General features: G+C 46.1%; 1 protein-coding gene across 1 annotated transcript in view; it reads right to left on the bottom strand.

The window, feature by feature from the left end:
- ANKRD31 (ankyrin repeat domain 31) overlaps positions 1-16,942 on the bottom strand; it is an 85,388-nt gene that overhangs the window by 22,865 nt on the left and 45,581 nt on the right. The window contains exon 6 of the mRNA XM_033957546.1: positions 4,296-4,579. Within this exon, the coding sequence (XP_033813437.1) occupies positions 4,296-4,579 (284 nt within the window). The remainder of the gene's footprint in view (positions 1-4,295; positions 4,580-16,942) is intronic.

Here is a 16,942-nt window from a genome sequence, read left to right on the forward strand (position 1 = left end):
GCACCTGGAGTACTGTGTCCAGTTTTGGAGGCCACATTACCAAAAGGATGTGAAGAGAATTGAGTCAGTTCAGAGAATGGCCACAAAGATGGTCTCAGGACTTAAAGATCTTTCATATGAAGATCGTCTGAGCAGCCTGCGTTTATACTCGCTCGAGGAGCGCAGAGAAAGGGGGGACATGATAGAAACTTTCAAGTACATGACGGGCCACATCGAGGAAGAGGAGGAGGAAATCTTCACTCTTACGGGTCCCACGGTGACAAGAGGACATCCGCTAAAACTTAGGGGAGGAAGATTTCATGGGGACACCAGGAAATACTTCTTTACCGAGAGGGTGATTAATAGATGGAATGGTCTTCCACGTCAGGTAGTCGAGGTTAGTAGCATGTCAAGAGACGATGGGACAAACATGTGGGGTAGCTACAGAGGTATGATAGGGGATAGTTTCTCGAGGGTGGAAAGGATTATGATTGGGCAGACTTGTTGGGCCATCGGCCCTTTTCTGCCGTCATAGTCTATGTTTCTATATCCCGTTTTTCGGTCCCCTGTCTCATTGTCCCTACACACAGCTTCGGGACGCTGAAATGTCCCGTTTTCAAGAACAGCGTCCCGAAGCTGTGCTCGGGGACAACAGGACAGGCGATCGCTTCCCCTCCCTACCGCGCCCGATTCCACCCCCCCTCAGTCCAACGCCGTTGCTGCTTGCCAACCTCTCTCCAGCACCGATTCAAACCACCCCCATCCGGCCTGCTGCCGCTGCTTGCCGTCCAGAATCCTTCTTCCCGATGTCAATTTTGACATCGGAGAGGAAGTTCCAGGCCAGCCAGGCAGTGATTGGTTGGCCCGGAACTTTCTCTCCAAAGTCAGAATTGACGTCGGAAAGAAGGATTCTAGACAGCAAGCAGCAGCAGCGGACCGGGGGTGGTGGAATCGGGCACTGTAGGGAGGGCGCATGCAGCAACCAGTGTGGGTAGGGACTAGGGGAGAACGTGCTGCTTTGGCATCTGGAGAGGAGACAAGCGTGGCTAGGAAAAATCAACATAGGGAGGGATCCCTCAACTGCAGGCCACGCAGATCAGTTTTCAGGCCTGCCCAGGGCCAAATCCAGTCCACAGATGAAGTTTTACTAATTTTTTTTTTTCTGTCAGATCTCAGCAAGCAAATAAGTTTATTTTCACTACTTAAGTTATACACAGTCTTAAGTAATTTGTCAGAGGAGTAAGCTTTGACCCTGCTGGCCAGTTGGGTTCAGTTCCTAGTGAAGCTTCTTGTGACCTTGGGCAAGTCACCTAACCTCCATTTCCCAGGTACAAAATTTAGATTGTGAATCCTCTAGAGCAGGGGTGTCCAATGTCGGTCCTCGAGGGCCGCAATCCAGTCGGGTTTTCAAGATTTTCCCAATGAATATGCATGAGATCTATTAGCATACAATGAAAGCAGTGCATGCAAATAGACCTCATGTATATTCATTGGGGAAATCCTGAAAATCCGACTGGACTGCGGCACTCGAGGACCGACATTGGACACCCCTGCTCTAGAGATAGAATACCTGCATATAATGTGTACAGGACTACATAAGTCTAGTAGCACTATAGGCTTTGGGGGGCTTTGGGGGAGATAGGTCAGCAGGCTTTGGGGGAGGTAGGCCAGCAGGCTTTGGGGGAGGTAAGCCGGCAGGCTAGCTTTGGGAGAGGTAAGCAGGTTGGCTTTGGGGAAGGGGGTGGGACAAAGGCTGGAATGCTGTGAGGGGGACATAGGAAGGAGGGAGGGAGGAAGGAAGGAGAGAAAGAGGCAGAGAAAGGGGGTGGGTTGTAAGTAGAAGAAAGACTAGAGAGTTAAAGGCCTGGACCAAAGGGGAAAGACAGGAGGCAGAAGCAGGACTATGGGAGGTGCAGACAGAGGGGGTGAGACCCTGAGGAAGAGCAGAGAGAGGCAAGATCATAACAGAGGAGGGAGAGAGAGGGAGACCTGGAACAAAGGTACAAAGGAGAACTGACACTGGATCTGGGGGCACTAAGAACATAGGAAGGGGCACTAAGGACATAGGAAGGAGGCATTGGGGGCACTAAAGACATGGGAAGGAAGGAGGGAGGGAATAGAAAGGGACAATTGTTGGGCCTGAGTGCAGAAAGAAAGAAATGAAAGAAAGGATGCACAGTCAGAAGGAAACACAACGAGACTCATGAAATCACCAGACAGCAAAGGTAGGAAAAATGATTTCATTTTCAATTTAGTGATCAAAATGTGTCAGTTTTGAGAATTTATATCTGCTGTCTATATTTTGCACTATATTTATCTATTTTTCTACAGTTACTGAGGTGACACTTTGAAATCCCCCCAAATATAAATGATAATTAACATTTTCTCTGCGTATAGGGTGCTTTGTGTTTTTTTTTTTATTTTATGGTTACCATTATGAAATAAGATATTGTGTGTACATGAAAAATGAATGGAAGAAATTGGGGGCTGGGGCTGGGGCTAGGGCGGGATTGAGGGTGGGACTGAATATTAATGGATGTCCCGTTTTGATGAAAAAAATAAATGGTCACGTTATCTATGGATGACATCACCCACTGCATGCTTGTCCTAGGATAAACACACTTTACTTATTTCAGATTTACTTCTGTTGGTAATACTGCAAGACTACCACTAATGGTCAAAGATATTATTTTGAAATCAGGTGCCTAACAAAGTAGGAGCAGCAAGGGAGTCACTCCTTCTCCCTATTAGACCACTAGGGAAATCGTTGCTAAGAGCAGAGAGATGTTAACAGTGGTAGGATATATATGCAAATGGTATTGGGGAGATGGTTTGGGTGAGGGAACGTGATCCCACCATTGGTCCCTTTACCAAATGGCAGGACAACTTATCTAGGTTGCTGCAGCCAGAAGCCCAGAATATTTCTGGCTACAGCAAACAATTTGGAACACTTAAAAATTTTTTTTATTATTTTAAATAAAAACAGCTGATTCTACACTCCTGCACATCCTTAGATGTATTTTACAAGAGGTTCAGTGTTTGGTGAGCAAAAATGGACTGAGACAGAATGTTCACAAAATGGAAGACAGAGACAAGACAGAATGACTATAAGCACAGCAATGCCTGTGTAACCTTGAACACCAGAGAAACAGAAACTGAGAGAAATGTAACGTGATTTCCCAGAAAAGGACACTTTAACAGGAAAACTAAACTTTAGGCACCAGTTCCCCAAAACAAAGAGCAGGCTGGAGGCGAGGTGTGGTACATAGTCAAAAGCGCGCGCCGGCAAAGGCGTGCTGAGACAACTGAGCGCAAGGCGGAAGCCCGCACCAAAGAAAAACAGTGTTTTAAGGGGCTCCAACGGGGGGTGTTGGTGGGGAACCTCCCCCACTTTACTGAATACAGATCGCGCCGGCATTGTGCGGCATTGTGGGGGGTTTGGGGGGTTGTAACCCCCCTCATTATACTGGAAACTTAACTTTTTTCCGTTTTTTAGGGAAAAAGTGAAGTTTTCAGTATAATGTGGAGGGTTACAACCCCCCAAACTCCCCACAATGCCGGCGCGATCTGTATTCAGTAAAGTGGGGGGGTTCCCCCCACACACCCCCATCGGAGCCCCTTAAAACACTGTTTTTCTTCAGCGCGGGCTTCCGCCTTGCGCTCAGTTGTCTCGGTGTGCCTTTGTCGGCGCGCGCTTTTGACCTGTCACCCGAGGTGCTGCTATTCAAACCAAGAACAGCAAGGGAAATTAGGTGTCACAAGTAGGTTTGCTAAAAACCCTCAAGGGAAGGCATATAGCAGAGAATTATAGGCTTATAGAAATAATATATGCAAGGGGCAGTAGAGGTATAAAAGGTATAGAAACATAGAAAATGACGGCAGAAAAGGGCCATAGCCCATCAAGTCTGCCCACTCTTGATGGGCTATGGCACAGGAGGGGAAGGTTTAGTGATATATTTTATCCCTCATTTGCTAGACTGAGGTCATAGAACTCACTCCCCTGTTATAGCTTATTGGATTACTAACCATTGAATTAGTTCTTGTTTTTGTATATTTTTTGACTGCATTGATTATTATTGATACAATAAAATGTTTGGATTCAAAAAACTATAACAGGGCACTGGTGGTTAATCCTGTGAAGGGCTTTCGCAGCGAGCTCTTCATCAGCAAAGACTTTCATACAATACAAAGGGAATTGTGCACATGCTGTCCCCTTTCCAATCTCATCTAAAAAGGGCCTTATTGTATAGTTGTACTCAGAAACATGAGGAACAAAATAATAAAAATCACCAAAAAAGGACAAAATATTTTCATACTTCACATCTTTATCCGAAGACATATCATTTGCTCGACTGTTTCTCTGTGTGATTCTTCTCTTTGCTTCTGGTTGAATAGAAAAAACACTGCCATACTTAAAGCTGTCCATCTCACAACAGGAACACTTAGATTGGTTTCGCTTTCTGGCTGATTTTCTTGTGATGAAAGAATGTTCTCTAGTTTCCTTACTAGGGCTTGATCTTCCTGCCTTAGCTTGATTTTCACCAGAGGAGATACTATTACTGAAAGTTAGCCTTTCAATATTGAGCTGACCATTTAAAAGCTTGAAAATAAGCAAAAGAAAGAGAGATACATGATTAAAAGACTGAATTAGAATGTTTCATAACATTGGGCCTGAATTTCAGCATGGGTGGTTACTTTGAAGTTTAATTGACTATGCATATTCAGCAGTTATCATTTAAGAACGTGTAAGTGGTGACCATGCTGGTGTCCATCTATATACTTTAGGTAAATACTTTGGCAAATGTAAAATAAATGGATAACATCCATGGATTTACGGTCTCTTTTACAAAGCCACGCGGCAACAGCCCCAAAGCCCTTTAAATCTCTATGGGCTTTGGGGCCATTAGCACAGCACAGCTGCTAGCAAGCCTTTGTAAAAGAGGCCGTTAGTGGCTAAAAAGATAATTGTTGCCTTCACTCCTCCCCAAAGCTAGTCTTTTACTATAGAAATTAACTCACTAAATGGCCAGATTTTAGCAGCTAGATTTTATCCATATAAGGGCTGAAAATATGAGTAAACCAGCAAAACATTTACCATCTACCAGCAAATACATAAGTTGCTTTGAATAGAGGGCACGTTATAAACAATGTTGCATCAAAAATACAGTTTGTATTACTGGGGAAAAACTAGATATCAGGGGTTCTTATTTCCTTTCCAAAGAGAAATTATCTCATCAGCAGTAAGTAGTTCCCTTACTCTGTCAAAAGAGAAGCTTACAAGACCAACTTTTTTCTTTTTCTGGCTCTGTGGAAAAAAAGGAGCTCAGATATTAGTCAAGTATAAGGAATCAGAGAATAAATAATAAAGCAGCTTGAAGTTGGGAAGAAACTATGAAATGTAAACCTATCCATTAATTTCCTTTCTGTTAGTCCAGCCAGACCAGTCAATGTTAGGCATGATAAAGAAGGGAATCACGAGTAGATCAGAGAGGGTTATAATGCCGCTTTATAGAGCGATGGTCAGACCACACTTGGAATACTGTGTCCAACATTGGTCTTCCAACCTAAAGAAGGATATAAAACTGCTGGAGAGAGTGCAGAGACGAGCAACAAAGCTAATAAAAGGTATGGAGAAACTGGAATACGAGGAACGACTTAAGAGACTGGGATTGTTCTCCCTTGAGAAAAGGAGACTGCGAGGGGATATGATCGAGACCTTCAAAATACTGAAAGGAATCGACAAAATAGAGCAGGTAAAAAAATATTTACAATGTCCAATTTGACACGAACAAGAGGACACGGAATGAAGCTAAAGGGGGACAAGTCCAGGACAAATATCAGGAAGTTCTGCTTCACACAAAGAATGGTTGACACCTGGAATGCTCTCCCAGAGGAGGTTATAGCAGAATCGACCGTCCTAGGATTTAAAAGCAAACTAGATGCACATCTCCTTACGAGAGGCATAGAGGGATATGCGTGACTAAAAATTACACCATTATACACCTGGCTGGGCCTCCGTGTGTGCGGATCGCCAGACTTGATAGACCGAAGGTCTGATCCGGAGATGGCACTTCTTATGTTCTTATGTTCTGTCAGATGGAGAACGAGAGTAAACATGTTCAGACCTGACTTCATTCCCCTTAGAAGAGGGCTGGTGCTGCTTTCAGCTCCTTAGTATCCTATATCAAAGTTAATGCAACAAAGGTAATTGTTATGTTTTGGTTTCCAATTCTTCACCAAAGCAAAATCTGATGAAGTCAAAATTTTCATATCATGGTCACTAACCCAGAAATGAGATAAAGCACAATTACCAGTACTTACCTGTAACAGGTGTTATTCAGGGACATCAGGCACATATTCTCACATGTGGTGACATTATCCACGCAGCCCCCAGTAAGGACAGTGCTAAAGTGTACTGTCACTTTAAAAACAATTTTTAAGTCTCATGACTGCCCATACTGCACATGTACCAGTGCCTACCTGCCCAACTTTGGCTCGTGGGACCATCAGTTCAGTACAACAGCTAAGAAGACAACTAGGAGAGGTGGGAGAGTTGGGAGAATATTTGCCTGCTCTCTCTGAATAACACCTATTACAAGTAACTGTGCTTTATCCCAGGACAAGCAGGTGTGCCTCCTGAGATTTCAGGTGTGCCGCGCTACACTGGGGAGGAGGAGAAGCGCCGTCGCCAGCTAATTGCCTACAGGACTTGCCTCTCGTGGCGAAAGGCATGTCCTGTAGGAAATCAGTAGGCACCAGCACCTATCCTTCTCTCTGGCCCTCTTCCCTTCTGGCACCCCCCACTGACATCTCAGGGCCCACCTGGAGGGCCTTCACACACACATGGACATTGACATGATGATGCCACGCACGCGTGTGATGTCATCACGGTGATATCTGCGCACTTCTAAGTGCCTCGAGCCATGGCCACTACTTTTAGTGTTCCACGGCTCGAGAAAGTTTGCGGGACACTGATATAGAGAATAATTTTTGCAAAACTGCTTGGCCAAATTGACTATCTCGTCTGAAATGATTTTCTAAGCAGTAGTGAAATGTGAAGTTATGAACTGAGGACCAAGTGGCTGCTTTACATATGTCTTCAATGGGAGTGTAATGGAGATGAGCTACTGAAGTCACCATTGCCCTAACCTTATGTGCTGTGACACGACCTTCTAGTGTTAGCGCAGCCCGAGCATAGCAAAAGGAGATACAGTCCGCGAGTCACATGGAAATTTTCCTCTAGGTAACTGGAGCTCCAAGTCTGTTAGAATCAAATGACAAGCTGAGTGGATTTTCTTTGAGGTTTTGTGTGATCCAAGTAATAAGCAAGAGCAAGTTTACAGCCCAATATGTGGAACGGCCTCACCAGGGTGAGAGTGCAGTCTTGGAAAGAAGATGGGGAGAACTATAGATTGGTTCAGATGAAAGTCCGAGACAATTTTCGGGAGGAACTTTGGATGATTGTGAAGAACTGCCCTATTATGGTAGAATATTGTATAAGGTAGGTCTGACACAAGTGCTTGAAGTTCACTAGCTTGACATGCAGGATAGTTACTTACCGTAACAGGTGTTATCCAGGGACAGCAGACAGATATTCTCACATGTGGGTGATGTCATCCACGGAGCCCCGATGCGGACAGCCTCGCAAGTAGACTTGCTTGTAGAACTTTAGAAAGTTTGCGACTGCCGCACTGCGCGAGTGCCTTCCCGCCCAACCTAAGGTATGTCTCCTCAGTTCAGATAGCTAGCTAAGAAGCCAATCAGGGGAGGTGGTTGGGTTGTGAGAATATCTGCCAGCTGTCCCTGGATAACACCTGTTATGGTAAGTATAACTGTGCTTTATCCCAGGACAAGCAGGCAGCATATTCTCACATGTGGGTGACCTCCAAGCTAACCAGAATGGGAATGTGGGAGTGTTGGCAATTTAGGAGAATAAATTTTGTAAAACTGCCTGGCCGAAATGGCCATCCCATCTGGAAAAGGAATCAAGACAATAATGAGAGGTGAAGGTATGAACCGAGGACCAAGTGGCAGCTTTGCAGATTTCCTCAATAGGAGTAGATCTAAGGAAAGCTACTGATGCTGCCATGGTTCTGACTTTATGGGCTGTGACTTGACTCTGTAGATGCAGTCCAGCCTGAGCATAGCAGAAAGAAATGCAAGCAGCTAACCAGTTGGAGATGGTGCACTTGGAAATTGGATGTCCCAAATTGTTGGATTGAAGGAGACAAAAAGTTGAGGAGCAGATCTGTGTGGCTTAGTTCTTTGCAAGTAGAAAGCCAAAGCATGTTTACAGTCCAGAGTATGAAGAGCTGTTTCTCCAGGATGAGAATGAGGCTTTGGAAAAACACTGGAAGTACAATGGATTGATTGAGATGAAATTGTGAAACCACTTTAGGTAAGAATTTAGGATGAGTATGGAGGACCACCTTGTCATGATGGAATCCTGTGAAAGGTGGGTCCACTACTAAAGCTTGTAGCTCACTGACTCTGCAAGCAGATGTGAGAGCAATGAGAAAAAACACTTTCCAAGTGAGATATTTGAGATGAGCCAAAGCCATTGATTTTAAAGGAGGCTTCATCAATTGAGCAAGAACAACATTGAGATCCCAAAGCACTGGTGGCGGTTTGAGAGGTGGCATGACATTGAAAAGTCCTTTCATAAATCTGGAAACCACAGGATGAGCAGAGAAGGGTTTCCCTTTGATAGGCTGATGAAAAGCAGCAATTGCACTGAGATGGACTCGAATGGATGTGGATTTGAGGCTAGATTGAGACAAATACAACAGATAATCCAAAATTGAAGATGAGGTAAATTGAGGCTCCTTGTGATGAATGGTGCACAAAGCAGAAAATCTAGTCCATTTTTGGTTGTAACATTGCCGAGTAGTAGGCTTCCTAGAAGTTTCTAGAACGTCCTGTACAGATTGAGAAAACTGTAGAGTGGCAGATAGGTTGAGAAGTACCAAGCTGTCAGGTGTAGAGACTGCAGGTTGGGATGAAGCAGAGACCCCTGACTCTGTGGAAGCAGAGACAGAAAAACTGGTAGAAGAAATAGTTTCCTGCTGCTCAGTTGAAGTAGAAGGGGGAACCAAGGTTGCCTGTGCCATCGAGGAGCTATCAGAATCATGGTGGCATGGTCTTGTTTGAGTTTTACAAGAGTCTTGAGAATGAGAGGGAATGCATACAGGAACTGATTCATCCATTCGAGAAGAAAAGCATCTGCCTAGAGGCGGTGAAGAGAGTAGATCCTTTAGCAAAATAGAGGCAGTTTGTGGTTGTGGGGAGACGCAAAGAGGTCTATCTGAGGGGTTCACCACTGAGAAAAAATGTGATGTAGAGGCGAGGAACTGAGTGTTCATTCGAGAGGTTGGAGAAGACGACTCATAGAAACATAGAAACATAGAAACATAGAAATAGACGGCAGATAAGGGCCACGGCTCATCAAGTCTGCCCACTCTAATGACCCTCCCTATTTATCTTTGCGGATAGATCCCACATGTCTATCCCATCTGGCCTTAAAATCTGGCACGCTGCTGGCCTCAATAACCTGGATTGGAAGACTATTCCAGCGATCAACAACCCTTTCAGTGAAGAAGAACTTCCTAGTGTCACCGTGCAGTTTCCCGCCCCTGATTTTCCACGGATGCCCCCTTGTTGTCGCGGGACCCTTGAAAAAGAAGATATCCTCTTCTACCTCGATGCGGCCCATGAGATACTTGAATGTCTCGATCATATCTCCCCTTTCTCTACGTTCCTCGAGTGAGTAGAGCTGCAACTTCCCTAACCGCTCCTCGTATGGGAGCTCCTTGAGTCCCGAGACCATCCTGGTGGCCATTCTCTGGACTGATTCCAGTCTCAGCACATCCTTGCGGTAATGCGGCCTCCAGAATTGCACACAGTACTCCAGGTGCGGTCTCACCATGGATCTATACAGTGGCATAATGACTTCCGGTTTGCGGCTGACGAAACTCCTGCGTATGCAGCCTATGATTTGCCTTGCTTTGGATGAAGCTTGCTCCACTTGGTTTGCAGATTTCATGTCTTCCCTGACAATCACCCCTAAGTCTCTTTCCGCTTCAGTTCTTGTCAGGATCTTGCCATTTAGGGTGTAAACCTTGCATGGATTTCGGCTCCCCAGGTGCATGACTTTGCATTTTTTGGCATTGAAACTGAGTTGCCAGGACCTAGACCAGCGCTCCAGTAGAAGTAAGTCATGCATCATATCGTCTGCCATTGAATTTTTGTCTGTTGTGCTTTTGTTCACTACATTGCTTAGTTTGGCATCATCGGCGAATAATGTTATTCTAGAAACATAGAAACATAGAAAAAAGCGGCAGAAAAGGGCTATAGCCCACCAAGTCTGCCCATTCCAAGTATCCCTCCCCCCTGAGTTTACTCCCTTAACGATCCCACATGAGTATCCCATTTCCTCTTAAACTCCGTCACGTTGCTAGCCTCTATCACCTGGAGTGGGAGTCTGTTCCAATGATCCACCACTCTTTCGGTGAAGAAGTACTTCCTGGAGTCTCCATGAAACTTCCCTCCCCTGACTTTCAGTGGATGCCCTCTGGTGGTCGAGGGTCCCATGAGCCAGAAGATATCCTCTTCTGTCTCGATGCGTCCCGTGATGTACTTATACGTTTCAATCATATCACCCCGTTCTCTTCTTTCCTCAAGTGAGTACAGCCGCAATTTCTTTAGTCTTTCTTCATACGTGAGATCCCTGAGCCCTAAGACCATCCTGGTTACCGCTCGCTGCACCGACTCGATCCTCAGCACATCCTTTCGGTAATGTGGTCTCCAAAACTGGACACAGTACTCCAAGTGAGGCCTCACCATGGCTCTGTACAACGGCATCATAACTTCAGGTCTCCTGCTGACAAAACCTCTGCGGATGCATCCCATCATTTGTCTTGCCCTGGAGGTAGCCTTCTCCACTTGATTGGCAACCTTCATGTCCTCACTAATGATCACTCCTAGATCGCGTTCCGCCGTGGTCCTAACCAAGGTCTCACCATTTAGAACATAAGTTCTGCACGGGTTTCTCTTTCCCAGGTGCATTATCTTGCATTTTTTAGCATTGAATCCCAGCTGCCAAGTAGTCGACCATTGTTCCAGAAGCAGTAGGTCGTGTGTCATATCATCATCAGGTAACAAGCTACCTCGGAGCCCTTCTGTCAAGTCTCTTATATAGATGTTGAACAAGATCGGGCCAAGGACGGAGCCCTGTGGCACTCCACTTATCACCTCCGACATTTCGGAGGGGGGTGCCATTCACCACTACCCTCTGAAGCCTACCTCCAAGCCAGTTCCCAACCCATTTGGTCAATGTGTCGCCCAATCCTAAAGAACTCATCTTGCTCAGCAACCTACGGTGTGGTACGCTGTCAAATGCTTTGCTGAAATCCAGGTAGACGATGTCCAGGGACTCACCAGCATCCAGCTTCTTCGTCACCCAGTCAAAGAAGCTGATCAGGTTGGATTGGCAGGATCTCCCTTTAGTAAATCCATGTTGGCGGGGATCCTGTAGATTCTCCTCGTCCATGATCCTGTCCAATTGGCGTTTGATTAGGGTTTCCATTAGTTTGCTCACTATTGATGTGAGGCTCACTGGTCTGTAATTTGCCATCTCCATCCTGGAGCCTTTTTTGTGGAGTGGAATGACGTTAGCCGTCTTCCAGTCCATCGGGACGTTACCTGTACTAAGGGAGAGATTGAAGAGTGCGGATAGCGGTTTTGCCAAGACATCACTCAACTCCCTGAGCACCCTAGGGTGTAAGTTGTCAGGCCCCATTGCCTTGTTGACCTTGATTTTTGACAGCTCGCAGTAGACGCTGCTGGGTGTAAACTTGAAATGACTAAACGGGTCAACTGGTTTAACCCTTGTTTGTGGCTGAGGGCCGATTCCCGGCGCCTCGCGGGTGAAGACTGAGCAGAAGTATTTATTTAACAGTTGGGCTTTATCCGAGTCCGTCTCCACATAGTCTCCGTCTGGTTTTCTGAGACGTACTATCCCGCCCGAGTTCTTATTTCTGTCACTGATATACCTGAAGAAAGATTTATCCCCTTTCTGGATGTTCTTTGCTAGAGACTCCTCCATGCGGAATTTGGCCTCCCTAACTGCTGCTTTGACAGCTCTTGACTTGGCCAGATATTCTACTCTAGAGTCCTGTGTCCCTGATTGTTTGTAAGAGACGAATGCTTTTTTCTTCTCTTTGATGAGGTCCGAGATCTCCGTAGAGAACCACTGTGGCTTGTTGTTCCTACTCCGTTTGCTCACTAATTTAACATAGCGGTTTGTTGCTTCCTGTATGGTGGCTTTCAAAGTTGACCACATTTCTTCCACGCTGTCGGTGTCTGCTTGGTTTTGTAGTGCCTGGTGAACGAAGTCTCCCATGTCTTGGAAGTTTGTGTCCTTGACTTTGAGAACCTTGGTCAGTGTGGTAGATTTCGTGAATCCTTTCCTGAGATTGAACCATATCATATTGTGGTCACTGGAGGCCAAAGTTTCACCCACCGAGACCTCTGTGATACTTTCTCCATTGGTAAGTACCAGGTCCAGAATTGCCTGATCCCTTGTTGGTTCAATTACCAGTTGCCTGAGTCTTGCTCCATTCAAAGAGTTTAATAGCTTCCTGCTGCTGCCGGAAGCAGAGGAAAGTGTGACCCAATCCACATCAGGCATGTTGAAGTCACCTACCAATACTGTGTCCCCCCGCAAGGTGATATTCTCTATATCTCCAATTAGTTCCATATCTAGGTCATCTTGATGTTTTGGGGGTCTGTACACTATGCCAAGATACAGGCATTTGTCCTTCCCTCTGGCCAAATTTACCCAAAGGGATTCCCCAGTGTACTGTACATCTGTGATTCTGGTGACCTTAATGTTATCTTTAGTATATAATGCTACACCACTCCCCATTTTACCCTCCCTGTCCCGACGAAGCAAGTTGTAACCTGGAATGACCATGTCCTACCCGTGGGAGTCAGTTAGCCAGGTCTCAGATATCGCCACCACATCCAGGTCGGCATTCCTCATTTCTGTTTCCAAGTCTAGGATCTTGTTTCCCAGACTGTGGGCATTGACGTACATAGCCCTCCATGTTGTGTGTTTGTTGTATGTCAGTGGGGACAATCCCTCTTTATCAGCTAGGACACCATGAGCATTATTCGCGTGTCTCTTACACTCCCTAGACCGAGCGCTACAGTGTGTACCTGTCCCTGACTCCCCATGACTGCAGTGTGCTCCTATCCCAGACTCGGTAATGTGTGTACCCTGTGGGGGTATTCCCGTTTGGGCTACTTGAGCTCCTTTAGTGCAATTTGCAACGTGTGCACTCTCGCTGGGTCCAGAATTACAGTGTACTCTCTCTAGACCCAGAATTGCTATGTTTACTTCCCCTAGACCCATAAATGTAGTGTGCCCCAGAAATATAGTGTTTACTTAGCTCAGTCTCTAAAGAGTATTGGTAGCTTAGCTCGTCAGGCGGGTTGTTTGTGCCCGTACCCTCCCCCAACTTACCTAGTTTAAAGCCCTGTGTAGTAGGCGGGCTAGACGGTGTCCAAGGACGTTCTTCCCCCCTCCTGGTCAGATGTAACCCATCTGGTCCCAGCAGTCCTTGCAGTGCCTCTCCGTGGTGCAGGAACCCAAAGTTCATCTCCTTGCACCATCCCTGCAGCCAGTCGTTCACCCTCCGGACTCGATCCTCCCTGGCACTGCCCTTGCCCCTCACTGGGAGGATCGAGGAGAAGACCACCTGCGCATCCATCTTCCTCAGCTTCTCTCCCAGGGCTCTGAAGTCTCAATTTGTCTGCCAAACAGTTTTTTCTCCCCTTGAATGTAGACTGCTTTCAGAAAGGTGGTGTGATTGATTGCCCAGCTCAACACCTTTTGAGCTTTCTGACAAAGAGGGAGAGATCCAGTACCTCCTTGCTTGTTGATGTAGTACATGGTGACTTGATTGTCTGTCCGAATGAGAACGACGTGATCGTGGAGAAGATGTTGAAAAGCTTTGAGAGCATTGAAGATCGCTCTGAGTTCCAACAGACTGATGTGACAGTGACGATCCGTGCTGTACCAATGGCCTTGAGTACAAACACTATCGAGATGAGCCCCACAAGCGCAGGTCGAGGAATCCGTTATGAGGATCTTCTGATGAGTGGGTGTTTGAAACAGTAAACTTCTGGAGAGATTGGAAGAGAGCATCCACCAGTGGAGAGACTGTCTCAACGAAGGAGTCACTGTAATGTGCTGAGAGAGTGGGCCGAAAGCCTGAGTCCACTGAGATGCCAGGGTCCCCTGAGGAATTCTGAGGTGAAGTCTGGCAAAAGGAGTCACGTGAACTGTAGAGGCCATGTGACCGAGGAGAACCATCATGTGTCTGGCTGATATTGAAGATAGGGAAGACACTTTCTGGCAGAATTGAATGAGAGCATCTTGATGCTGTTTAGGAAGGAATGCTCTGAGTTTCACAGTATCCAGTACAGCTCCGATGAACTGCAAAGTCTGAGAGAGTTTTGGGATTTGGAAAAGTTGATTTCGAAGCCCAAGCTTTGGAGGAACCACGTAGTCCATTGGGTCATTACAATAACCCCCTGAGATGTTGAATCTTTGATAAGCCAGTCATCTAGGTACGGAAACACCTGGAGCCCATGGTTGCGCAGAGCAGCTGCTACCACAATGAGGCACTTGGTGAACACTCTGGGAGATGATGCCAGGCCGAATGGTAGCACTTTATATTGAAAATGAAGATTTCCCACCCGAAATCTGAGGAACTTGTGAGGCTGGATGAATGGGAATGTGAGTTTAAGCCTCTTTGAGATCTAGAGAACATAACCAATCGTTCTGATCTAGAAGGGGAGAAAGGGATGCCAGATACAACATGCAAAATTTCTCTCCGACAAGAAATTTGTTGAGTGCTCTGAGGTCCAACATCGGTCGCAGATCACCCATCTTCTTCGGCACTAGGAAGTAATGGGAGTAAAACCCCCTGCTCTGCTGTTCCAGAGGAACCTCCTCGATGGCACGGAGATGGAGCAGAGCCTGGGCTTCCTAGAGAAGAAGGGTGGTCTGCGATGGATTTGAAGGATACTCTCTTGGAGGTAGATCTGAAGGAATCTGGGTGAAATGAAGAGAGTATCCTTCCCTGATAATTGAGAGAACCCAGAGGTCAGATGTGATTAGCTCCCATCGTTGGTAAAAATGATGGAGACGACCTCCAATGGATACAGGAAAGGACAGAGGCAGAACAATTGAAGTTATGCTCTGTGTTAGATGGTCAAAAAGACTGAGAAGGCTTAGGTGCAACAGAAGGCTGAGATTTTTGTTGTCTTTGCTGTTGCTGCTATTGTTTCTTAGAGGGCGCCCTTGAATAAGGAGCTGCCCACTGAGGAAAACGCCTCTGGTAGGATGGAAGAGGTCTGGAAGTCTTAGCAGGAGAAGGCTTAGGCTTTGGTCTGATGATGGAAGCAAACGATTTCTCATGTTCAGACAAGCCTCGATAGAGTCAAAGAGCTCATTGCCCTGACAAGGAATATTGGCCAGACAATCTTAAAGATTCAGGCAAGGCGGTGCATAGCACCGAGAAAGCAGTGACCCTCGAGGAAAGTTCAAATGCATCATACGAGGATTGAAGAAGATGCATGCATAGTTGAGCCAGAGTGTGAGTCAGCTGTTGAAACTCTGGGAGATGTTGTGGAATATATTTGATAAAATCAGGCAAGCTGTTGACCAGATGCTTGAGATAGGAAGTAAAGACAAAGTTGTAATTCAAAACCCTGGTTGCCATAAGGGAATTTTGATACAAGCGACGGCCAAACTTGTCCATAGTCCTGCCCTCTCTTCCAAGGGGGCAGTGGTATAAAACTTGGCAGGGTTGGTTCTTTTCAAAGAAGACTCCACTAAAAGGGACTGATGGGAAAATTGAGACTTATCAAAACCCTTGCAGTGGCCATCCTGCAGCAAGATTCCAATTTCGCAGGCACAGCAGGAATGGAATATGGTGTCTCAAGATTTCGTTTGAATGTTTGAGAAAGAAGTCTGTTAATGGGTAATTTGAGAGATTCCCTAGGAGGATGAGGAATACCCATTTCTTCCAAATACTCCATAGAGTACTTGGCATCAGATTTCAAAGTGATGTTGAGATCTTTACTCATCTGGCAGAGGAAAGTAGAGAAAGATACTTGCTCTAGAGAAGGATGGCCTTGTGAGGGAGAAGGTGACCTTGAGGCACCTCGCATGGCAGAGAATGAAGGTGAAGCTTCTCGTGAGTATTGATACCCGAGTTCTGAATATGCAGGTAAAGATGACTCACTGAGAGAATGAGAAGAGAATCTCACAGGAGAAGGACTCGAGCGGCGAGAGTGGAAAGGCTCTGCAGGTGGTCTTCTCGACTGAGGAGTCTTGAAGAATCTCGATGTGTGGATAAATGAGACCTGTCTCTAGACGAGGACCTATGCTCAATGTTGGCAGATGATGCAGACCTATGCCTCGAGTCAGACAGATCCCGCTTCGATGGATGTCGAGGCATCCTCACCCTGTGCCTCAAATAGGGCAAGGCCTGATGTGAGGAAAGAGGGCTGGAAGTTTGAGATCGACATTGAGACACCTCAAAAGGACTCATCTCCTTGTGTTGAGGTATCTCGAGGCACTCTCAAGGACTCAGCTCCTTGAATAGAATGTGTAGATTTTGGTCGAGACACTCGCAAAGACTTGACTCCTTGCATAGAGTGTGTAGATTCAGATCGAGGCACTTTTAAGGACTCAACTCCTTGTATAGAGTGTGGAAGTTCATCTCGAGGCACTCTTAAGGACTTGGCTCCTTGTACAGAGTGAGTAGTTTCAGATCAAGGCACTGGCAAGGACTCGACTTCTTGTGATACTGCTGAGTGCTCAGGCTGAACTGCAGGAAGCAGAGTCGAGGCAGGAGTGTATTTGGCAAGCATGCTACCAAACTCCTGA

This window comes from Geotrypetes seraphini, chromosome 1 (assembly GCF_902459505.1).
Source record: "Geotrypetes seraphini chromosome 1, aGeoSer1.1, whole genome shotgun sequence".
NCBI lineage: Eukaryota > Metazoa > Chordata > Amphibia > Gymnophiona > Dermophiidae > Geotrypetes > Geotrypetes seraphini.